We start from the raw sequence: 25005 nt of genomic DNA, 5'->3' as shown, positions 1-25005 counted from the left end.
CACCATTGACTGAGCGGCTTATGAACAACAGGAATTTGTTTCTCACAGTTCTAGCGGCTGGAAGGCAGGATCAGGGTGCCGCACGGGTGAATTCTGGTGTGGGCTCTTTCCTGGTTGGCTCACACCTCTCTGGCCCTGACACAATGGGAGGGTGAGGGATTTGCTGGGCCCCTTTCTGAGGCACAAATCCCATTCAAGGGTCTCCAGCCTCGGGAACTCATTACCTCCCAAAGGCCTCCTGACAGCATCACATTGAGGCTGAGGATTTCAACCTGTGTTTTGAGGGGCAGGCAGGCAGTTTGTAACCGTCACCCTCTTTGTGTATTTCTGACTCAACATTGAGTCTGCCTTTGGCTCTCCAGTGGACAGAGCCTGTGTGGACACTGAGCAAGGTCAGAGCTGCAAGCATGTACACATCGGGGGCAAGGGAGCTGCCAGGGGTGTGAGAACGGGGTTTCAGCATCAATCGGAGCTGCTTTCCTGGCAAATGTACTCATAAGCTATCCTGGCAACATTTGCTTTTCACGAAGAGTCGATGAGGCAGTGGGGGCAGCAGGCGGTGTTGCCAGAAGCTTGGAACTGATGAGCAGCAGAGAAGGGGCAGAGGCCACGACCTTGGGGTAGTTAGCAGTGCCAGGTGTCTGCCCTCCAGGCCTCACGTCTGTGACTGTGTAGAGACCGAGCCGACCGGGGCTTGCCGGCCAGTGTGGCTCTCATACAGGTGATTATCGCGTTGTGCTTTCTATGTAATGTTCCCTCAACCCCATGCCCACCCCACCAATTTCTGTGCCTAGCAGAAATGATGCTGCGTTTCCTTGATGAAGCCTTGAGTTTCCTGTGGAGATGTAGGAATAGCACGATTTGGCTCACGTCAAAATACTTTGCAGTGAAGCTGCACGGAAGAGGTTTCTAGGCTTCCATTTGACGTTTTCAACAATGCCTGAGTGTTACAGGACCGTCTTGCTTGTTAAAAAGCACCAGATGAAAAAGGCTACTGGTTAATAAAGGAGACTTTTTACATTAGCACAGAGAGGGTGGCTTGAGATAAATTCAGCGTAACGTAGGTGTGTTGGTAAGCCATCAAAAGGACCATCTCTCTGCTGGTGACACATGTTTTCCGGTATTGGTTTTGTTCTGTAAAAGGATGACTGGCATTCGGCAGAGTCATTCCAGAATTCACCTGGAAGGCGTCCACATGGTGCCTTGTTTTCTCCTGACATTCTGGGCACCACGAGGGATTATTCCTGTCTTCAGCACTAGCAGGAGACTTTTCCTGAACACCTGCTCCTCTTTGGCGTTGTGGGTGTGAAGGGGTCAGAGTGAGCCTGTCTTCATGGAGTTTTCAGACACCATGGGGATAGTGTGGCTCGAGTGTCGGGCTCGGGTGGGAGGGAGACTTTCCCCAGAAAACAGCTGCCGTTTCCAGGACGGCCCTCGAGCCCTCCTCCCTCTGTTCCTCTGCGTCATGTCTGAATTAAGGCTGTTCTATCGTAGCGGGGGTGTCATGTTAACTGGAAGTGTGCTTTTTTACTGGGCAGTAAGTAAATTAATGGTACATTTGCCAAGGACAGCGAGGTTTGATTTGATGAATCCAGTGGGGGAAAGGAGAAGGGGCTTGGCTGTGTGGGGATGTATGTGATGGGAGCAGAATGGAGTAGCCATGCAGGCTGTTGGGATGGAGGGGCCACGCCCACTTTTCCATGGGATCCGTCGCTGTTTGTGCCACTAGACCTGAACCTCTGTCTCTACTTCTAACACCCATATAGTGAGGAAGCCCCTGATGCGCCTGAGTTGTTACTTCCCATGGCCATCGCTGAGAAATGCCCCAGACGCCTCTCCAGGCTGGTGACGGCCCTGGGGCTGGACACGGGCTTTGTCCTGAGTTGTTTCTTCTTGTGGCCATCGCTGGGAAGTGCCCCGGACACCTCTCCTGGCTGGTGACGGCCCCAGGCCTGGACACTGGGTTCGTCCTGAGCTCTGCGAGGGGCTTTGGCTCCACGTGCAGCAGGCATCTGTGCATCCCTTTGGATGTGAGATGTTGGCGCTCGGCTTGGAGGCCAGCGCAATCTGGGTGTGGTCAGGATCCAGTTCATCCTTTGGAGAGAGAGCACCTGCCCAGGGACCCCTCTGAGGTACATAGTCATGCAGTGCCCTCACAGGATGCCCGGTCCCCCGAGAACTTCCCGCCATTCCCCTGGACCCTCAGGTATGGGAGTCAAGTGTGGTGTGTGTGTCACAGGCGGGGGTACTGAGGACACCACGTGCCTGCTCGTGCGAAGACCTGAAGTGCTGCTTGAGCTCGTTCCCAAGGGGCCGTTGGCATCTGGGGGCCTGTGGGTGTCTTTCCACTGGCAGGAAATAATGGGTGGCCCATGTTACCTTTTGTGTCTTTTTTTTTCTTTGCCGAAAAGCCCTAATGCCAACGTCGCTGTCCTGCTATTGGAACCGCCCACCTCAGGCTCACTGGCCCTCCTGTTTCTGGGCTGCTGCAGTGTTGTGTTGGGGTAACTGTATTAACTTCGTTTGAATTTTCTTCCTGTTCTTTTGGAATAAGTGTTGATAGTTTGTGCTGCTTGTTCACCCCAGAGGCGAGGATGTCCTTTAGGCCTGGAGGAGCACAGCCCCTAGAGGGAGGTGCCGGGCCTCTACCTCTCATGTCATCAGCAGCCCTCTCCACACGTCTCCTCTTCACTCCTCGTGCCCACGGCTGGGGTCACGGGCCGCTCGCTCTGCTGTTTGAGATCCTCGGAAAAGATGTTTGCCCTGAAGAGAGATTGGGGGTGTGTGGCTGATTTTAAATAGGAGGAAATGATTGTAACAGAATGAGCAATGCCTAGCACTTAGTCTCAGGCTTGAGAAATTGTGTTTTAGAAGCAAGGTATCCCCAACTCCGGTTTCCTTCAAATTAAATCTTTTAAAGAGTCCACAAATATAAATAGTTAAAGCCTAAAACTATGCAACAGAGGGCCTAGAGCCCAAGCCACTGCCACCTCTGACTCCAAGACACCTCAAAAACTTGGCCCTCCTCCTCAGAGAACCCCCCTTCTGCTCCTCCTTCCACACTGCTCCCTCCACACTCCTCCCTCCACACCCCTCCCTCCACACTCCTCTTCCGCCCCCTCCCCTTCTTCCTTCCCTTTCCCTTCTTCCTTCCTTCCTCTCCCCTTCTTCCTTCCTTCCTCCCCTTCTTCCTTCCTTCCTCCCTTTCCCCCTCCCTCCTCTACCTCCTCCCTCCTCCCTCCTCTTCCCCCTCTTCCCCCTCTTCCCCCTCTTCCCCCTCTTCCCCCTCTTCCCCCTCCCTGTCCTTGGGCAACCTCCATGGAACTCTGGTTCAAAGTCACTGGTCTGTGGGGCCGCCCATTTGATAGACGACCACGCTGGGGATCAGACACAAGTGACTGACTCAGACCAGCTCGCATGTCGTCTCCTGCCTCCCGTAACACCGGGTTGTCCCTAATGGAAGAGAATCAATGATGCTGCTTCACTGATCTCCAGGGAAAACAGGTTGATAACAGGTTATAAACATGGGAATGTTTTGGAAAAAGCGTCGTCCACTTGTCAGCTCCATCTCTCCTGCCCGGAAGATGTAGGGGAAACCTGCCTTCAGCCCACCCTCATCCCATAACAGGACAGAGGACAAAGGGGCAGAGACCCAGGTCCTGTCGGTGCCCTCAGGAAACCCCCCATTTCCTCCTCATGGTGGAAGTGGAAACCATCCCACTGGACTAGATTTTCCCGGGAAGCCCCTTCACCCCGAAAGCAAGGAATCTGGTTTGAGCACACACCATTCTCGGTGCCATGACTTTCTGCTGCTGAACCCTGCATACGTGGCCCATTGATCTTGCTAGTCCAGTGTTACTGGGTCCTGGGAGTTTCTGTGGGCTGATGGCAGGTGTTTACCATTGTGTTCAGAGGGGAGAACAGAACTTTATTTGTCGAAATCAGATGATAACCATTGCCATGTGATTCCTTGGGTTGGTTTGGGTGGGGGGTGCTCAATGCTTTTCCTGAGGGCTAAGTTCTAGTTTGAGACCGTCTCTCTTTGTCGCCCAAGCTGGAGTGCAGTGGTGCGATCTTGGCTCACTGCAACCTCTGCCTCCTGGTTTCAAGCAGTTCTCCCTGCCTCAGCCTCCCAAGTAGCTGGGATTATAGGTGTGTGCCACCACGCTTGGCTAATTACAAAAATATTTAATATAGGCTGGGTTTTGCCATATTGGTCAGGCTGGTCTCGAACTCCTTGCCTTAAATGATCGGCCCACCTTGCCCTCCTAAAATACTGGGATTACAGGCTTCAGCCACTGTGCCCGGCCTGATCCTGACATCTTTTAAAGCTGCCTTCATGTACCAAAAGCCAGTCTATGTTTGAAAATCAGTCTTGAAGAGCCTAGGAGGAGAGGGATAAGCTTCAACTAGGTGAATAACTATGCATATGTTAAAAATATGGGCCAAAATCCTACCCCAAATGTTAACTCTTCTGCTTTGCGTATTATATCCATTTATAGTTATTTCAGCACTAAGATTTTTAAAGACTCTTTTGATAATTATGGAGAAATTACTATTAAAACTCAGCTGCATTTGTAACACTTCAAAGAACTAATTGGATGACATCATTTTTCCCAGAGGCATTTTGGATTGTTATATAATTAATGTTTATCTCTTTGCCAGAAATCTTTTTTTTTTCTTTTCCAGAACAGATACCTGAAAAGAAAATTTCCTTTGCATTAAGTGTTATTTCACTGTGTGACAATCAATTTTTGAACGTGAGAACAAGATCATCATGTATTTTTGGGATAAATCTTGCTTAATAGTGATAATGCTAAGTGTTAAAATTATGCAACAATTTGTTTCTTTGAAAATTACTATTTGCCTGCTCACCAGGTGGGAGCTGATGAGAACGTGGATGTAAAAATTAAATTGTATTTAGCTTGTATAAAAGAAGTTTTAAAAAAAAAAAGCTTTTTTTTTTTGTTTTGTTTTGTGCTACTACTGAAGTTGCTTCGTTGTGGAAATGAGGTTATTGCAGGCACCTAGAATTTTATCTCCTTGTACAATGGGAAGAAATTCTCCAACAAGCACAGGAATCTGACTTTCTGATATTGAGACTCCTAGGCATCAAGCCCCGTGGAAAGGTTGGTGATTTACGTGAGCGTTGGCGTTGATGTGGGCACCCTCCAAGCCGGACGCAGGGAGCAGGGAAGGGCAGAACAGGCCCCTCAGAAGCCATGAGAAAATCAAGTGTTGGCAGCAGTGGTGAGGGTTGATGTCAGGGGCCAGGAGGAGGTGGTGAAGGGAGCATGTGCCTCAAGGCAGCCCTGGAACCCGTGGTCCCTGCAGTGAGGTCTGATCTGCAGGGGATGTGGACGGCCATGTGGCGAGGCCCACGGACAGCCTGGACTTGGCTGCCTCAGAACTCTGGTGGACGTTGCAAACGGCCCCACAGGGTTGCAGTGCACATTCCTCGGACAGAGAGAAGACGCTTGTAACTGTTCTCGGCACGAAGCCAGCGCCCTGTGAACAGTGGCCACTGCTGTCGTGACTGAGTGCCGTGCAACTGGAGGCATTTGCTCTGCTCAGTTCACTTAATTGGGCCAGGAATGGGGTTGCCCTGCCTTCAACAAGCTTGACGCATTGAACGAGGACTCAGTAAAGTACTCTGTAAATATGCTCTCCTGGCTAGAGTGAGCAAAGCCCAGGGAGAGAGTGGTTCCTCAGTATTAGACAGGTGTTTGGCGGGGCCAGCTGTGTGGCTGCCAGAGCGAATGTGACCAGGAAGCCTCTGTTCCCCTGGAGGTGGCCAGCGTAACTGTTACACGTGCCGTAGGTAGAAAGTGGGCACTGCTGGGAAACTTGCTCATGCTGCTGTTTCCTGATTGGAAATTCAAGGTTTCTGAGCATCCTACATCGAATTTGTACATTGCTGAGACTGTACACCTTTCAACACTTGTTTTTTCCTGCTTTTCGGATCTATACAACCTGATATTTGGCCGTGGCTTCCAGAACAGGCTGGATGCAGAGTGAAGTCCTCTCCTCACTGTCAATCTTTGCAGATGTCTTTCTTGAGAGTCTCAATTAGGTTTTTACTTAACTAGACTTTTTAAATTGCCATGCACATTACCAGTTACAATCGTGAGCTAACATGGGATTTTGGTTTTACTTTGATGAATGTTTAACATTTGCATGCTGGATGTAGGGGTGGAGGTCATTTATCTGCTTTTCATTTCCTTCTTGGTTATACTTAGTGACTTTCAGATACGGTGTGGAAAGCCTGGTACAGGGTGAATTGCAGGCTGCAGTGTGGTGCGGTGGACGAGAGGCGTGGGCTGCAGTGTGCACAGTGGATGAGAGTGAAGCTATTTCCATCCTGGAGGGAAACACACAGGAAACAATTTAAAAAACTGATCATCTAGCTTGAATGAGGTCCAACAAATTCAGTTTGCAAAGTTTAACTTCCAAGTTAACTTAGTAACTTTTCCCCTAAGTCATTAATTTAGTAGCTTATGTTTATTGCCTAAAGCATAATAGTCATAAATTCTAAAATGAAGGACTAAACACGTAATAATTTAGGCATACAGCACCTGAAGGGAAAACTGCCAGTATGCTAAAATATTGGATACAGATGCTCAAAAAATATAACGTAGCATTCTTACAATGCTTGTGCTTTTAGCATGTAACTTGGTGAGTAGTTTTGAGCTATATTTGTAGGAATGTGTATCTTGAATACTTTAGGACACCACTGGAGATGTGTGCTTGAGAGGTATAAATACTGAATGTTCTTCTCCCTTCCTTTAAATGAAAAACATTAGCTCCCTTGATTTTTATTTTTATTTTTTGAAGTGGACTCTCACTCTTGTTGCCCAGGCTGGAGTGCAGTGACGCAGTCTCGGCCCGCTGCAACTTCCGCCTCCAGGGTTGAAGTGATTCTCCTGCCTCAGCCTCCCCAGTAGTTGGGATTACAGGTACCCACCACCATGCCCCGCTAATTTTTGTATTTTTATTAGAGATGGGGTTTTGCCATAGTGTCCAGGCTGGTCTCAAACTCCTGACCTCAGGTGATCTGCCCACCTCGACCTCCCAAATTGCTGGGATTACAGGCGTGAGCCACTGCGCCTGGCCAGCTCCCTTCTATAATGATTTATACAGTTGTTTTTGCTTTTCGTTTTTTCGAGACGGTGTCTCACTCTGTCGCCCAAGCTGGAGTGCAGTGATGCAAATCTTGGCTGACTGCAGCCTTCACCTCCTGGGCTCAGGTGATCGTCCCACCTCAGCTTCCTGAGTTGCTGTGACTAGACACACGTCACCACGCCCAGCTTTATTATTATTATTATTGGTATTTTTAGTAGAGACAGGGTTTTGCCATGTTTTCCAGGCTGGTCTCGAGCTCCTGGGCTCAAGCAATCTCCTGGCCTCAACCTCCGAAACTGCTGGGATTACAGGCGTGAGCACCACATTTGGCCCATTTTTTTTTTTCTTCCAGGATTAGGAGTCGACTTTCAGAAAATCCTTCAACCTTGCAAGCTTAATTTTCCATAAAAGTATTCCTCTAGGATAAAAACAAGACACAAAGAAGTACGTGTGGACTGCAGTTAAAAATTTTCAACACAACTTAGCTTAGGAAAGTTGACATTTACAAAGAGCAGGAGGCCCGTTCAGTGCCTTCTAGGCACTGGGAATGGCGGTCTGTGGGCGACCCTAACATGTGCGGCGTCCTGAGACGTGATCGTGGTGTTCACGCTTTTACCGAGGGCTTCCCGGGAGTACCAGAGGCTGTTCTTCTGCGGTCGGCCAGCCAGGCAGCAGCTGCTGGAGAAGGAACAAATAGCAAAAGACAGATGTACACGGTGTTATTGTGGCAGAGAGGTTAAAACCAGGGTCACTTTGTTCTTACAGTTTTAAAAAGCTAATAATGAAGTCCTTAAATATGTTTAGGATTTCAAAGTAGTTGTGGGTGTGTCTGTGTCTCTAGCTCCCGTTCGGGTGCTTCCTGCGAAGAGAGCTCAGAGACGCCACCTTTCCTTGATGAGGTGACAGGGCCTGGAGAGGTGTGAACCCCGTGGTGGGGGGATGACTGACCTGGGGTGAGTCTGGGTCAGTGTGGGGATCCAACCCCACTCCACATTCCTGTAGGGAATCCATAGTTCTAAGTCTTTATGATAGGGGTAAAAATAACCTGGAAGAGGTGTTATTTTTTAAGAAGTAAGTGCCATGCTCTTTTTTCCTCATACTTTTCCGTGTTTAAGCAGCATTGAAGGATAAGGCACTAGTAGCATGTTGTTTTGAAAACAATGTTGTTGGTTATTTTACGTTGAATATGGTACTAAGGTTGCCTGGTAACAGAAGTTTTCCTTAAACAACATAGAACTCTGTTGAATCTGTTGCCCCATTGGCTGAGCCGTCTGAAATCAGTGCAGTAGCAGCTGAAGAGGCCTCTTCCCCTTGGAGGAAGCCGCTGGATTGGCAGGAGGCACCGCGCTTGACTGAGGGAGTGAGGCGCCTTTGCAGGGACCCCACGTGGCCCCTGCAGCTCTCTCCTGCCCCCTGCTGGTTGGCCAAGCAGCCTTGCGACAGTGTGCTCAGTGTGAATGTTCACTGGGGCAGGCCAAGGCTTTTGTTCCAGAAACACTGACTTCAGAAATGGCCGGCTGTGTGTGTTGAGCATGGCAAGAAAGACTTACGTGTGTCTTAAACCTCTTGAACAAAGCAAGTTGATGTTTCAAATGCATCTCGAAGGCTAATGACTTTGCTATGGTCAATATTCAGGAGAAAAGAGGGTTTGATGAAACAGAAAGACAGGAGTGGCAAGGGACGTGCTTGTGCCCCGTATGACTAAGCGATGTCCTGGCCGTTCCACACCACAGCCTCTGAGCAGCCAGCCTGCAGATACTGGGTCAATTTAGATATCCCTGATCTCTGCAGAGGTTTGATCGGGTAGCCCAAGAGCAGATAAACACAAACGCTGACTGGAAACCCTGGCACACGGAGACACTGGAAACAGCAAGCTGCTATTAACATCATAGTAAGAGACAGTCGCCTGCTCTCAGGGCTGTCAGTTTCTTTTGCTTCTAGACGTTCATCTGCGTTACAATACAGTTTTGCTCAGTTTATCCCCATTACTCCACTGTCTTCGCTGTTAAAGTCTCAGCCAGCACTTAGCTCTGACACTGCAGGAGTTTCACTGTGCGGCTGACCAGGCCTACCTGGCTTGGCTGTAAAGCAGGTGAGATTTTCCGGAAGGCAGTAACGAGAACCCGAGGCAGGAAAGAGCATTGCTGGTCTACATAGGGCAGTGCACGTTCAGGCTAAACAGGTGTAGGAGAGAAGAAAATCACCTACAATTAGTCACTTAAAATGCCACACACCCAACCCTTGAGACCCTAGCACATAGAGCAGTAGTGGTCTTGGAGATGGCAGGTGTGCTGAAGTCTGATTTTCTCACTTAGCTTTTCCAGCAGCGTTTTCCTCATCTCTAAGCTGGGGCTAACAACTGCCACGCGTAGATTTGTGCATGGAACCGTGCGTGTAAAGTGGGGTAGCCCCCAGGACCTAGGAAGGACTCGTGGTCAGTGTCGGTGGTCATGCGTGCTGTACGGGTCCCCCAGGAAGATGATTGCTACAGATAACTCCCTCCGTTCAATGTCACTGAATGTAAAAGGTGGGACATTGGCTTCTGATGTGTCTGGTTTGCTGTAGGCCACGCTGCACCCCGTGGTTCCTGAGCCCTGAGCTGAAGTACATCCTGCTGCATCGCCTGTGTCACTTTTGCTGTGTCACTTAGAGCTCCTGCCCTGGGAAACTTCCTCGCGCCTGACGAGCACCACAGTTTGCAGCAAGACCTGTCCAAAGCGTGGACTGCGAGAGCCCCGCTGTGGTCCTCTCCTCTCCATGTTGGGAGCGACTTTGTGGGGTTTGTCGGCCCTTCTCTCAGGTGTCCTGTGTCTCATGGATCAGCCGACGAGCCCCGTCTGGAGGAGCACTCTGCAAAACGCTGCCGGCCACCCAGATCTCCTAGCGCAGAGTGAGGCCACATCTGCAGACTTGACCGCACAGAGTCCCGAGGCATTCGGCAAGAAGGGGAGTGGGATGTGTGTGAGATCCCACTGCGGAAGCCGGTTCTGCTCCGTACTCTGCGTGCGGGGTGCCTGATGTTCAGACCTGCTGTGTCTATCGGGGGCCATGGCGGGGTGGTGGGAGTGGGGGCAGGGAGCAGCGTGGATGGATCCAGGAAAGGACTTAGTTGAATCCCAGCTGCCCACATACCTGTTGCTGGTCTTGGACAAGGTCCCTAGTTTCTCTGGGCTTTCGGTTTGATTGTAAGACTAGGACGCCGCCCTAGTCTGAAGATGTCGGTGTGTGCGGGAATGCCTGGCGCAGTCACCATGGGTTTTCCTTCAGCCTCCTCCGTGCCCCTCCCTGGGTCAATCAGTATCCATGCGTGCCACAAGTAAATTACAGTCCCTCCGATAACCAGTTGACCCGAGTTTTATGGTCGAGCATGGTGAGTGTCCTTGCCAGGAAATGCCACTAGATGTCTTGGGCCTGCTCCTCTACCTCCACAGCAATCCCCGGAACAGGCTGGTTCAGGACGTGGGAGGTGGGAGTCGGTGTTGTACCTAGGACAGGCTGAAGTCCAAGGCTCATTTGCTCTGTGAGGGGTGATCAGGATGACACATCAAGTGGAGCCCCATGGCTGACCCTGGAGGTGGACGGTTGGGTCGGATTGGCTGCCCTCCAGCACGTGTTTCGAGTGATGCCTTCCCTGGGTTACGCAGCCCTGATCTGTAGGGCACAACTTCCCAGCTCCAGCCAATCTGGTCTTGCCGTCTCCTTCCAAGAAGGTAGGTGCGGCGCAGTTGCCTTTAAGCGGCTCCTTCTGGACACCGCAGGGCAGCAGCAAGCAAGCATGGGCGACTTTTTTCTTACGTTGACCACAATACGCGGGGCCAGCTTTGCACGATCCCATTCAGCATCACACGTGTGCATCGGCCACTCACCTGTCCATCTGCCACAGACAGGCTTGGACAGGACCATTGAGTGGCCTTTACGGCAAAGAGCCTAAAGGGCTCACAGGAAACCTGGACCCAGCGCAATGGTAACAGCGCAGCAATACCTGTCATTGATCAAGGGGTATTCTGGGCCCGACATGGTGTTAAGTGATCCAGTTCGGTTAGCACTCTTAGAATTAACCCCCTTTTGCCTATCAGGAAATCGAAGACGGAGGGCATTAACGCCAGGGAGCAGGGAGTAAGGGGACACACAGAGGGGCTGAGGGGCTGGGCATTCTGAGCCCACGGATCTGCCCACAGGCCCCGGCTGCACGGGCACCAGGGCTGCTGCTCTGGAGGGGATGAGGAGCTCTGGGGAAAAGATGGAGCCTGACGTGGGTAAGATTTGGATATTTTCAGAAGAGATTTTCAGCCTGGAATGAGGGTGTAAGTGACTAAATCGGAGTGATGAGCCAGATAGCCCGGCTGCGGGAGCTCCCCTGTGGGGTGAGGGAGGAAGGCCTTGGGGGCGTGTGGCTGAGCAGAGGCGCTGGGTCGCCAGGAGCCGCCGCGGGTTTGGAAAGGGGGAGAAACGCAGCGCCCTGCACTGCAAGGGCACCGAGACGTGGTTGTGGTTCTTCCTGACCGTGACAGGCACAAATGGTGCTGATGGTGGAATGCACGGAGTTTGCCTTCAGAGAACTCCTGCTGTCTTTTAAAACCTGGGCCTCTCATTTAAACTTGGTGGCCTCAGGTGAATGGTCAGAAACAGTTTCTGATGAGGTTGCAGAGACTGTGCATGGCCTCTGATTGTGCACATCCTGTGATTGTGTATAGTCTCTGATTGTGGCCTCTGGCCTCTTTGTGGCCTCTGATTGTGTGGGTCTCTGTGTGTGGTCTCTGTGCAGCCTCTGATTGTGTGTGGTCTCTGATTGTGCTCAGTCTCGGATTGTGCGCGGCCTCTGATTGTGGGTTGTGTGAGTTTCCCAGGATTAAGTAGATGAGCCTCGTGCTGGAGCAGGTGTGCCTTGTGTTGGGCATGTGGATAAAGAAGTTTAACCCATCCCCTCTTTGAGAATGGCAGGGCAGTAACAAAGGCGGTTGATTTATACATGGCCATCCTCGTGAGGTGAGGACCTGAAAGGTTTACTGCTTTCCCGGAAAGCTGCTCTGGGCATCACCATCACTGATCATGGACAGCAGCTCAGAAGCCCCCTTAAGGTGCAGGGAGGGACCGGCGCTGGTCCTGTCTGTGCCCAGGCTGCTGGTCACCCTGACGGCCAGGCGATGGCTGCCTGTGCACGAAGCTCGGGTCAGAGTGAATTTGGGCAGTGTCGGCTTTGATTTAGGTCAAGACTGATCAGTCTTCCTAAAATACTAGCCATGAAAGCTTTCATAGATTGTAGTTCTTTGGGAGATTTATATGTGGTTTTTAAAGCACAGGGCCCATGGCCAGTGTTGAATTACATTTTGTTCAGTGTAACTGACAGGACACTGGACCTGAGTCTCAGGCCTGCCACAGGGTTCAGGGAGCTTCAGAGAGGGAGATGTTTGTGCTCAAGTTTTCGCAGATGGGATGGGACATGGGCATGGGGCTGGAATGCTCTAACCTTCAATCTTCAGTCATCAGTATCACCTGTGCACACGCATATCGTTTTCAAAGATGGACAAGCTTTTGGGAAATATCTGAAGACTTTTCCAGTTTTGAAAGAAGCCGGGATGACACTGGAAACGTCAGGTGTCTTGGCTGCTGATCAGGTCCATCACCACGCACATGGTCCCTAACCTGGCCCACCTCTGATCATGCACAGCGGGTGACGAGGTCCATAACCTCACACTTCTGTGCACAGCAGGTGACCAGGTCCCTAACCTCAAAAGCTTCTGATTGGGTGCAGCTGGTGACCAGGTCTGTAACTTCGCATGGCTCTGATTGTGCAGAGCTGGTGACCAGGTCACTAACCACCCACACCTCTATTCATACCCAGCGGGTGACCGGGTCCATCACCTCACACCTCTGATTGTGCATAGCAGGTGACCAGGTCTGGAACCTTGCACACCTCTGATCGTGCACAACGGGCGACTAATTCCATGACCTCATGCCTCTCTGCATAGTTGGTGACCAGGTCCGTAACCTCACACCTCTGATCGTGCACAGCTGGTGGGCGCAGGACCCACTTCAGTGAGGGGCTGACTTCCCAGGTGTGAAGAGGGAATGCTGTGTGGCTCGCTAAGCCCCTCCATGCTTTGGGGGCTCCAGGCTGTGGCCGGCAAGTAGGAGGTGGTCCCAGGAGGCTGCTGTGTGTTGGGGATGGGAGGCAGCTGCAGGGTGGAAGTAGGATGATGATGTAGGGGGCCACTGTGGGGGGGTGGGACGGGAGGCAACTGCAAGTTGGAAGTAGGATGTTGTCCCAGGAGGCTGCTGTGTGTGGGGGAGGGAGGAGGCAACTGCAGGGTGGTGTGGTGGTCCCCGTGCCACTGATTTCAGGTTAAAATAGAATGTGGACCTCTTTTTACCATAGTTTTTAATTACTCCGCTAGTTTGTGTTGCTGTCTCTTGCTATGAAGTCCATAGTCTGATGTCTCTGTGGTCCCCATGTTTCCCTTCTGCTTGTGTTACCCGATCCTGTGGGTCAGCTGTGAGGAAACCACTCTCCACTCCTCATCTGGAGTGGTCTCAAGCTGGGTGTGCTGGTCTCCTTGTGGGCTAAAGTGTTCTTCTGTTACTGTTTTCTCTGTGTTTTGACCAAATTTAGCAGACTTGTGTATGATGCAAACACTTTAAAAAATGTCTTTTGCCTTTATGAAAAAAACGCCTGCATTGCTTTAAAATGAACCTTTCCTGTGTCTCCATCCTTCCCCATAGATTGCTCTGTGTTAGAAACTCAGTGGTGTGTGTGCTTCATGGCCTCATTCCATCAAGCACTGTAACCTCTGATCGCAAAAGTGACTACACTCAAGGCAAAAAACTTTGCAAATGTTGGAAATAATGAACAAAAACAATATATTGTTCTCTTGTGACCCTGAAATGGCTACTCTTAATATTTTGATGTAATTCTTTCAATTCTTTTTAAGTAAAGTTGCTTCTAACACAAGCACTTTGATTATATTGATCAAATTATATTCAGGAAATAAGGAGAAAGTAAAAAGAATATCCAGTTTGGGGCAAAAAGGAAGACGACATAGAAAGAGGCTATAAAACTCCCTGCAACTTGAAAAGCTGGGTTGTGGTGGCTGTGGTTTTGTTTTTACTGTGAGAGACCACAGGATTCTTCTTGGCACTGAAGGGCAATAAGATAATACCCTGTGTGTGTTCTGGTGGCTGTATAAACCGAGCCGCATGTCCTCTTTCGAAGCAGAGAAAGCATGAGGTTTGAGGTAGTGGTTTGGTAACTCTTTGAAAGTCTGTTTGTAGGACTGCACTGCAGAGATTAGGTCAGTCTGAATTAGAATCGAATGATCTGTTCAGGCCTTGGGAGCTTTCTACACCGGGTGTACGCCTGTTCTGGATGTGGTGTAGAAGGAACAGGACTGGGAGGGTTTCTTGCTTCCCAGTCATAGAAATGCCTGCAATTATCACTGTTTGTTGTCTCTCGGGAAGCTATTTCGGGAAGGAAGTGTACGTTCCAAGGCTGTAGGTTGGCCTGTCGTCACCCTGGGGGTCTTGGTGTGGGTCACGGGAGCTGTGACTGCTCACGCGTGGAGCTCTGTCTGTCTCGCTGCCGTGCCGGTAGATAGCTGGTCACCAACACAGTGTGTGTCCCAGTGGCCTTTGAGAAGAATTATCTGCATCATTTTTATACAAGGTCCTTTTTCCTTTCAATGTCAACATCGTGTCTTCTAGCTAAGCGATATGTTCTTGCAGAAACAGGAAGTGTGGCTTAAGTGAGAAATGAGGGAATTGATCCATAACTGCTATCAGTTTTTATACAGTTGAGCCATTGTAATTTATACATAAACATGTTAAATCTATGGAAGTGAGTCATGGTGCCAGACCCTCACAAATGCCGAATGTCTACGTGGGACCTCTCTTCTGTCGGGTCCACATCACAAGAAGAAAAGTCGCTCAAATGCAGCACGGAGTGGACGTGAATCTCCGAAAACTCCATGAATCAGAGCGACTGCTTTCCCAATTGCCGGTCTCCCCATTTGAGGTTGTGAGATTCCCGTTCTGAAGCTCCTTCAGTTTCCCAGCACCCATTTCACTCCTTCGTGGAGATAACAGACTCACACTGATACCTTGTTCTCAGATTTTCTTATTAGAAAAAGCACATATTTCACAAGAATTGTCCGGCTAACTCACTCCTTAGCCTGGGTAACCCACATACCACTTTTCTCTTTAAAATACTCACCTTTCAGAACTCTTGGTAAATTATTTAAGAATAGGAAGGTACCATGACTTTGGCCACAAGCAGTATTATGTATAATGTGCAAGTCAGTGCCTTGACAGCCATGGGTGCTAAAGACAAATTTTCTCAGAAGAGAAAAATGTAAGCGGTTCTTTACATGATCATTAATTTTGTTTTGCCTAAATAACATCTTGTCTTTGTACAGGGATACAGGACGTTGCTGAGTATTGACGGGGGCGAGTGGGTCCCACTGCCCCACAGTGTGATCCTGAATATTGACAGGGGTGAGTGGGTCCTGCTGCCCCACTGTGTGTGACAAGCCCTTTGTTTCTGGCCCGGAAATGTGCCGGCTCCGTCAGTGCATTGGGCTGGTGCTGGCTCCCTTTGTTAGTTTGCATGCGAGGCAAAATCTCACGCCTTTCACTCTTGTTGACATACAGATGCCAAAGCTTTGAACAAATTCTTACTAAATCAAACCCAGAAATATGTAAAAGGGATAAGAATACCATGAACACTTAGAGTTTGTTCTCATGATCTGTAGTTTTGCATTGCACATTTGGCTCATCATTCAAAAATCAATGTAATTCACCACATTAACAAAAAATAAAGCAGAAAACCCATTTATTTTATCCTCTCAGTGGACACTGAAAAACATCTGTTGAAATTTAATAGTCCTTATACGAATTTCCTACCACATCAGGAACAGTAGGGAACTTTCTCCATTTGATAAAGGCCACTCCTGAAAAACAAGAGCTGACCCCCCTCCTCGGTGGTGGCAGCCGGGGAGCTCTGCCCATAGTCGGGGTGTCGGGAGCATGGCCATTCTCCGTGGTTCAGGTTTGCATGGTGCGCACTGGGGCCCTCGTCCATGAAGTGAGTCAGGAGAACTAAAAGGCATAAAGACTTGGAAGCAGGGAGATGCTTGATGTACAGAAGACACAGGGCCTTATTTAGAATATTTTAGGAAATGTACAAACAACCAGAAACGGTGTGAATTTTGCAAGCATGCAAGATGGACACTTCGCAACAGATGTATACAGATGCCCAGTGGCCCGTGAAAGGTGCTCACCAGGGAGTCATTGGGTAAGTACAACTTAAACCCACAAGGTTCCCCTTCACAAGACTGGAGAAGGGAGGACAGTAGCAGGTGCTGGTGAAGATATGACAGACTGGATCTCAGACTGATGGAGACTTAAAATGGCACAGCCACTTCAGCAAACTGTGGCAGTTTCTTTAAAATGTGTACACTTACCATATGGCCCAGCAGGTACGCCGTAGACGTTCACCAAGGAGAGCTGAAAATGTGTGTCCTTGTAAAAGAATGCACATTATCTCCAGAGTAAATTGTCATAGCCAAGAACTGGAAACAACATAAATCTCTCTCATCTGGAGAAACATGAGCAAATTCTGATATATTCATACATTGTCCTAGTTCCCATCAGGAAAAACGTACAAAATACTGAAACCAAAACAGACAACGGGGATGAGTTCCAGGAGCCTTGAATTGAGCAAAAAGTGAACACCACGCCGTGGAGTCCATGTGACGATGGAGAATCTATGCGAGTCTCGGGTGACGGAAGAGCGCCAAGAACACTCCTCGAGAATGAACGGTGGCTGTCTCTTGAGGGCTGGGAGGGGACTTGTGGGAACTTTGACGCAAAAGATTTGATTAGGGTAATAAATTTCCATTTATCATAATGCGCCAAGTGAACTCAAGATCTGAACATTTCACTGTGTATACTTTGTACTCTCTCCCTTCCAAAAAAACAATGAAAAAATAATTACAAATGAGCACTGAACTCGATAGATTTTTCACAGTGGTATTAGATAGCAATTCTGAAAGCATTTCTGTATCTCCAGGCTTAAGCAAATAAGCTTAATAAATCAGTGAATATGTTGAGTGTTACAGGAGCCAGGTTTCTTTCTTGGTAAGAGAGGTAGAAATAAGAAAAGGCCAAAGCCTGGAATGGATCACGTGGGATTCGGTTGCAGCAGGAGGTACCAGTATAAGCTGGTGGCTCCCGACAGATGTAGACAGGGATAGAAGTGCCTGTGGATGGGTGTGCGTGCACATGCGTGTACATGCGTGTTGTGTGTTCTACTTGCTGGCAATGCCCAGCAGCACCCGGTGCCCACTCTTAGCTTCCAAACACGGTTCTTCACTAGAAGGAGCCCTGGTCTAAGGGCTGGGGAATCCGGTGTCAAATCTGGGACCAGTTGAGCAACAGAACAAACAATTGTAACTATGAATCATAACCCAAAAAGCCAGACTCCATGAGTACATATGGACATAGGTAAATGAATGCTGAAAGATAGAGTAATTATTTTTCAGTGAATATGGAAGATCTAATGATTTAGAAGGAATGACAGGAAATCAGTGGATGCTAAAACTAGTAGTGAAGAATTGATGGAAAACAGAATATGTACATAGTATCAGGGTGTCTCCTCCCAAATCTTAATTTCAACGCGAGAAGTAGCATCTTTGCTTTGGAGGCACGTAAGCACCACCTTCACTGAGTTGCCGATGTTAACATTGTCACACAGGACAGACTTCTGCGGTGTCCCTGCTAAAATGCATACTCTTGAGTCTAGTCCGGAAGATACCAAAATAAAGGACAAGCTGTGAAATAACTGACCTGTATTCTTTAACATTTCCAATTTCAAGAAACACAAAAGCTGAGAAACTTGGATTCTGGACGGGTAAAAATCACACGACAAATCAATTCATGATCCTGGATTGGATCGTAAAAGAGGAAGACAAAGTAAAAAAATTATGGAGACAGTTGACACCATTTGAAAGTGAACTTTGTATATGACAGTTAAATTTCCCGATCTTGAGGAAAATGAATGTGAGAGCATATCCTTGTGTTGAGGAAATACATTGAAACATTTAGGTATGGAAGGACATAGTATCTGAAATTTATTTCCATTTGACTTAGAAAATTCATGGGGGAGGGTGGAAAGCAGTGATGTAAGATAGGAGCAGTTGGGCCTAAGTTGAGCCTGGTAAGTTATGTGGGAATTCGCTACGCTGGTCTTGCAGATTTTCTGTGTGTTTGAAATTACATCCAAAAAGTTTAAAACGGAGAATATGCAAAACAAAAAGCGATTTGTGGAAGTGAGTGGACTGTCACCTCATTGATCCCTTCAGTTTTTGGCCATGAGCCAAGTCAGTCACATAGTGGTTTTTGACCTGGGAATTAGAAGTAGTGGCCAGATGACCAGGCTCTTTAGTTAGGGAGAGAAGTGTGCACAAAGGCTGACCAAGACCAAGCAGTGTGATGAGCTGCTTGTGGGCGTGATGCTGAGGGTCTTGGTCCTGTCTCAGGTGGCAGCTTGGGGGGTTTAAGCCAGAAAGCCACGTCCTGCAGGGGCCTTTGAAAACAGTATGCTGAGAATAGATAGGGCTCAAGGACAGTATCTCCAATTGAATTTTTAATGAACTCCCGTAGACGCCAAGAAGGCAGGCAGATAAGGAAGAGCATAGAAACAAGGAACTGAGTAGAAGGTTACATGTGGGAAAAAAAAGTTTGTTTTGCATTGCATTCTTTCTGCTGACGTGGGGTTTATGGAGTATAAATAAAGTGAGGCGGAGGCTCTGAGTGCGGCTGCCATGTTCTCTGTGTGTCTCTGTCTTTTGTGTGTTCTTTCATTCTCCACCACCCCCGGCACGGACCCCAACAACGTCCGATTCCCTTTCATGGGATTATTCTCGCAGCTTCAGAGAAAACTGCCCCAACCTGTCTTCACTCACGCTGGCCATTTTTGGTGGTGTTTTTATTCTGCTAACACCGTTCTCACTGACAGTTTAGGGCTTTTCAGTGGGTTTTTGCCTGTGTCTCAAAGATTCTCGTCTTGACAGCCGGTATGTTTCATTCCCGTTGTTCTGATTCTGTGTTAAGAGGGTTCTTCCCTGGCTTCACAGTTTGGAGTTGCCGCTGCATCTGTCTCTGCTTTAATTCTCTAGCCCATCTATCACTTGTCTCATCCCTTAAGAAGTGGCCTGCGTTAGATGCCATGAGACTGTCTGCCTTATCACCACTGCGTCCCCAGCCCGTAGGGACTTACAGAGAAGGCATTCAGTGAATGTGTGGAATTAATGTAATGGGTTAATAGCCACAAAATGTGTTAATGGTTGTTTTAGTCTCTTTTCACGCTGCTGATAAAGACATGCCCGGGACAGGGAAGAAAAAGATTTAGTTGGCCTTGCAGTTCCACATGGTGGGGAGGCCTCAGAATCATGGTGGGAAGCGAAAGGCACTTCTTACATGTCAGCAGCAAGAGAAAACGAGGTAGAAGCAAAAGCGGAAACCCCTGATAAACCATGAGATCTCATGAGATTTATTCACTATCACAAGAATAGCACAGGAAAGATGGGCCTCAGTGATTCAATTACCTCTCCCTAGGTCGCTCCCACAACACATGGGAATTCTGGGAGGTACAATTCAAGTTGAAATTTGGGTGGGGACACAGCCATACCTTATCCATAGCCAACACAGTCCTGGCCCATGGCTGGTATTGAGCTGAGCTGTGACTGTGGCTGTGTGAGTTGGGGTGCGAGGCGTGTGCACGCCTCTCCGTGGTACAGTGAAAGGGATTTGGAGGCTCAAACGTGTGACCTACAAAGAATCTCCAAAGATCAAGGTCCATTCACCCTAAAAAGAAAAATCTCAGCGCAGTTTACAGCCAGTGTTTGCTTGTGGACATGGATTCTGCAGTAATAAAATGAATAATTAAAATCTGTGAATAAATTTTAATGTCTTTACTGGAATTGTAAACACTGATTTTCTTTCCTCACCTACCCATCTGTTGGTGAGTTTGAGAAGGTGGATGAACCGTGCTGCGGGGACAGAGAGGAGGGTACAGCTTGGCCTCTGGGACCTCAGCTGAGCCCTGAGTGACTGAGCTCTCTCCGTTTCAGACGTCCACACGGAAGCTGTCCAGGCAGCTCTGGCCAAACACAAAGAGTGGAAGATGGCGGTGCCTATGCCTTCCAAACGCAGGTCCCTGGTTGTGCAGACCTCCATGGATGCCTACACCCCTCCAGGTAAGGGACACGCTACCTGACACTGCCTCCTGAACATGCTGGGCGCCTCAGAATTGACCACTGGCTCAGCATTCGGGTTTTTGCCTTCAAAATCATGGTGCAGAAATGCAGATTTTGTGAACCAGAATTCCAAAAACAGTGTATGAGTTAAACGTGGAAGGAAAAGTAACATTATGTATCCGTATAAATACACGTTTTTAACTTTTCATCAAGACTCGTGCATATGATACATACCAGTAAAATCTCACACAGTTTTATTCATTTAATTCCTTGTATGGAAAAGGGAAGAGTTTGTTGTAGCCCTCTGGGTGGAATTGGACTTTTCTTCTGATTAGGCTGGTGCATGCGTGTTCTCAAATCTTCAGATACGTGTGCTGTATTGTTGGATTGTTTTAGAACAAGCGAATTGGACAGTTTAGGCAGCTACCCGAATCAGGTCATAAACTTTGCCTGCAAGGTGCCAGCTGGTATTTTAGTTCCTGCAGGCCATAAGGTCTCTCACAACCACTGAACTCTGCCCTCAGCCATGGGTGATAGCAAGTGCCTATGGCTGAGTACCAATAAAACTATATTTACAAGCACAGTGAACCAGATTTGATGCACAGACCTGCCAACCCCTTATCTAAATTACTGAAGGTAATAGCCAATTTATATTTCTGCTATATAATACTGCTTTTCTTTAATCTTGAATTTTACATAACTACCCAAATTCTCTATTTTCTCTACCCAAATAATTATAAACTACATTTCATGATCTTCACACCCAAGGAAAGCAGAAAGTTTAGTTATCCGGATACTTGTTAGAGACACAGATTGAACCTACGTTATTTGGTGTTTAGTTTCTGTGATTTTGATTCCAACATTATTCATGTCATTGTTACAAGCTTGTCTTCTCAAAGGACTTGAATCACCTTACATCCCACGTTGAAGCTACATATCACTTTAAATGACACCGTGTTTTTCCTCCAATACAAGAGAAACTTAAGGTACAATATGAATAGTTGAAAATGTACAACATTTTGGGGAGTATTTTTACTTTTGAAGTTTAGCTTAGACTTGGGAAGCAGTGAGACAGAAGGATGTGCTTCAGATCAGAGCTGAGATCAAGCGTATGTCCACATTACAACAAGCAGCTCCTGAGTTTCACCTTTATGTACCTTTACAAATGAAGGTAGTGGAATTTATAGGACAGAACTTAGAGTGCATCATTTTGGGTTTTCGTTGCTTTTTGTTTTGAGACAAGGTCTTGCTCTGTCACCAAGGTTGGAATTCAGCATCATAATGGCAGCTCTTGGCTCACTGCAGCTGTGACCACCTGGGCTCAAGCGGTCCTCCGACTTCAGCCTCAAGCAGCTGGGACCACAGGTGCTCACCACCACACCCAGCTAAGTTTTAAGTTTTTGTAGAGACAGGGTGTTCCTATGTTGTTCTTGTTTTTCATTTACACATAAAGTGTTCTTCATCTAAAGAGCGCAATGCCAGCAGGCAAGGGAGTGAATGCCATGCTAGCAAGGTTGTTGGCAAAGGAGCCCTTTCTGCCTACGTGCTCCCTTGGACTCCTCCCTTTCTTTATTTTAATATTAAGTCACAGCACATGATTAAGGGCTGGGCACGGTAGCTCATGCCTATAACTCCAGCACTGTGGGAGTCCAGTGCAGGTGTATGGCTTGAGCCCAAGGGTTCAAGGCCAGCCTGAAAAACATGGCAAAATGTACAGAAATGCCTTTTGTACATCTTGTCTCCACCAAAAGCACAAAAAATTAGCTGAGCCTGGTGGTGTGCACCTGTAGTCCCAGCTACTTGGGAGGCTGAGGTGGGAGAATCACTTGAGCCCGGGAGGCAGAGGTTGCTGTCAGCTGAGATGCCACCACTGCACTCCAGCCGGGGCAACAGAGCAAGACTCCCATCTCAATTAGAAAAATATAACAATAAGGTCGGGCGCAGTGGCTCAAGCCTGTAATCCTAGCACTTTGGGAGGCCGAGACGGGTGGATCACGAGGTCAGGAGATCGAGACCATCCTGGCTAACACGGTAAAACCCCGTCTCTACTAAAAAATACAAAAAACTAGCTGGACGAGGTGGCGGGCGCCTGTAGTCTCAGCTACACAGGAGGCTGAGGCAGGAGAATGGCGTAAACCCGGGAGGCGGAGCTTGCAGTGAGCTGAGATCTGGCCACTGCACTCCAACCTGAGCAACAGAGAAAGACTCCGTCTCAAAAAAAAAAAAAAAGAAAAGAAAAATAAATAGAGAGTCTTTAGAAAGGATTAGGCCAGGCGTGGTGGCTCATGCCTGTAACCTCAGCACTTTGGGAAGCCAAGGCAGGCAGATTGCTTGAGTCCTGGCGTTTGAGACTAGCCTGGGCAACATTCCAAAGCTCTTCCCTACAAAAAATACAGAAATCAGCCGGGCATGGTGGTGTGTGCCTGTGGTCCCAGCTGCTCAGGAGGCTGGGGTGGGAGAATCACCTGGGCCAGGGGAGGTTGAGGCTGCGGTGAGCCGTGATCATGCCACTGCACTCCAGCCTGGGCAACAGAGCTAGACCCTATCTCAAAAAATAATATGCTTAATCCTGTTTCTTTAGTTTATGGTTATAATTTGCAAAAACTTATGGTAAAAAAATTGCATTTGTATGTGTTCTTTGTGTAACTAACAACATGGACGTAAAAGGATAAACCACTTGAAATATTTTAAACCAAATTTTTGGCACTAACCAGTATGTAAGGCAACGGGCATTTTTCTTCACCACTTTTTATAAGATAAATTACTTTGAAATGGAAGAAGCAGTGCGGTTATTTGCTTATTTCTCGTATTGAATCCAACCGCTAAGAAATGTTACTGGGTCATGCGTGATGAATAACCTCACTGTACAGATGTCTACAAAATATAAAAGAATACTATTTGAAATGTTATTTTTGTGAAATATTTGGATTTGACTAACATTTTTATATAAACCATAAAGCATCCTTTGTAAATTTCCATCAGGAGTCCTCTTGTTATCACATGGGGCAGTTTTGTAAAATCATAAAAGTCAATATCATAAAAATTTTTTACTCCCACCCTATATTGTGCTTAGCGATAGTTTGCATGTTTATTGCCGTACTTACTCGATCAAAATCTTAGCTGCATTTCCTACCTACTTTTCTTAGTTGTTGGTAACAGTGGTAAGATCTTACTGAGTTTCATTGCCCTTCAGAGAATGTTCTTGAAGTTTATCTTCTATGAAATGACGGACTGCTGACCTGGATTATAGTTTCTGGAGAAACACTCATTAGGATTGTCGCAACACTAATATTCTTTGGGTGAAACTTGCCTTTAGTTTTCAAATGTAAAGATATAAGAATCATTTGCCAAAATTTCTAGCCATGATCAGAGAACAGGGACCCAAATCACACATCTGCCGTAAACAACTGTAAAACTGCACAAACCGAATGAGGTGGCTGTTTTTAGTCTGTGACAAGAGCTGTGCCAGCCAGAACCTGAGGGCGAGGGCAGGAGAATGAATGAGACGCACCCACAGTACACTTGCCCTCTGGAGAACACCTGCAGACTGTGGCGCCGAGAGCTCAGGTGTGGGTGGAGCAGGGCCATCCTATCAAGTCCAGAATGCAGAGCTCGGAAGGAGCTCAGGTGTGAGCGGATCATGGCCACCCTACCACATCCAGGAGGGGGAGATCGGAGTGGGTGCAGGATTGGAGCTCTCCACAGATCCACACCAGCAGCGAATCAATCCAAGCCTGCCCATGTCACAATGACCCAGCAGTGCCTGTGCTACCTACTAAAACAAGAGCTGGAAACCTTCAGAGTGAAGGTTAGGGATCCTGAGTGTGCTCAACATGTTACCTACAATGTGTAATACTCAGCAAATAATCACTGCATACACAGAGAAACAGGAGGTAGAATCTGTGGTCAAGAAAGAGGCAGTAAAAAGTGCACACCCATGCAGGATGGTCTCTGTCACTCACCACATGCGGCGGCTGAGCACATGAAGTGCGCCCGGTCTGAAGTGGATTTGCTGCGTGAAAGACATGCCAGTTAATATAAAAAATAGAAAATATTGTATTTGTATTTTTTTTTTTTTGAGATGGAGTCTCGCTCTGTTGCCCAGGCTAGAGTGCAGTGGCGCGATCTCGGCTCACTGCAATCTCTGCCTCCCGGGTTCATGCCATTCTCCTGCCTCAGCCTCCCAAGTAGCTGCCCGCTGCCACGTCTGGCTAATTTTTTGTATTTTTAGTAGAGACGGGGTTTCACCGTGTTAGCCAGGATGGTCTCGATCTCCTGATCTCGTGATCCACCCGCCTCAGCCTCCCAAAGTGCTGGGATTACAGATGTGAGCCACCTCACCCGGCCTATTTGTATTTCTTATTGAAAGTATAGTATGAGCATTTTGAGTTAAAAATATACTAGTAAAATTAATTGTACCTGTTTATATATTTATATGAGGCTACAAGGAAGGTTTCAAGTTCTATAACAGGACTCTCATAATTCTGTTGGAAAGTGCCTGTCTAGATGTCTGATCCAGCAGAAGACCGAGTTTTTAAATCTACAATTATAAATATTTAGGGAATCAAATTACAATGTGTCAAAGAACGAAAATATTTTAATTCTTGGGCCAGAGGAAGGGAAGACACTTTTT

General features: G+C 47.9%; 1 protein-coding gene across 2 annotated transcripts in view; it reads left to right on the top strand.

Moving 5' to 3' along the window:
* The first annotated feature begins 19347 nt into the window (after window positions 1-19347).
* The window catches only part of LOC139361650 (disco-interacting protein 2 homolog C-like), a 35386-nt gene continuing 29728 nt past the window's right edge, over window positions 19348-25005 (top strand). For both annotated transcript variants that reach the window (XM_071090381.1, XM_071090382.1), the window contains exon 1: window positions 19348-20372. In XM_071090381.1, the coding sequence (XP_070946482.1) occupies window positions 20300-20372 (73 nt within the window). In that variant the 5' untranslated portion in view covers window positions 19348-20299. The remainder of the gene's footprint in view (window positions 20373-25005) is intronic.

The sequence above is a fragment of the Macaca nemestrina genome, unplaced genomic scaffold (assembly GCF_043159975.1).
Source record: "Macaca nemestrina isolate mMacNem1 unplaced genomic scaffold, mMacNem.hap1 Scaffold_83, whole genome shotgun sequence".
Lineage (NCBI taxonomy): Eukaryota > Metazoa > Chordata > Mammalia > Primates > Cercopithecidae > Macaca > Macaca nemestrina.
The sequence above is the reverse complement of the archived record's forward strand: the minus strand, read 5'-3'. Positions and strand labels throughout refer to the sequence as shown.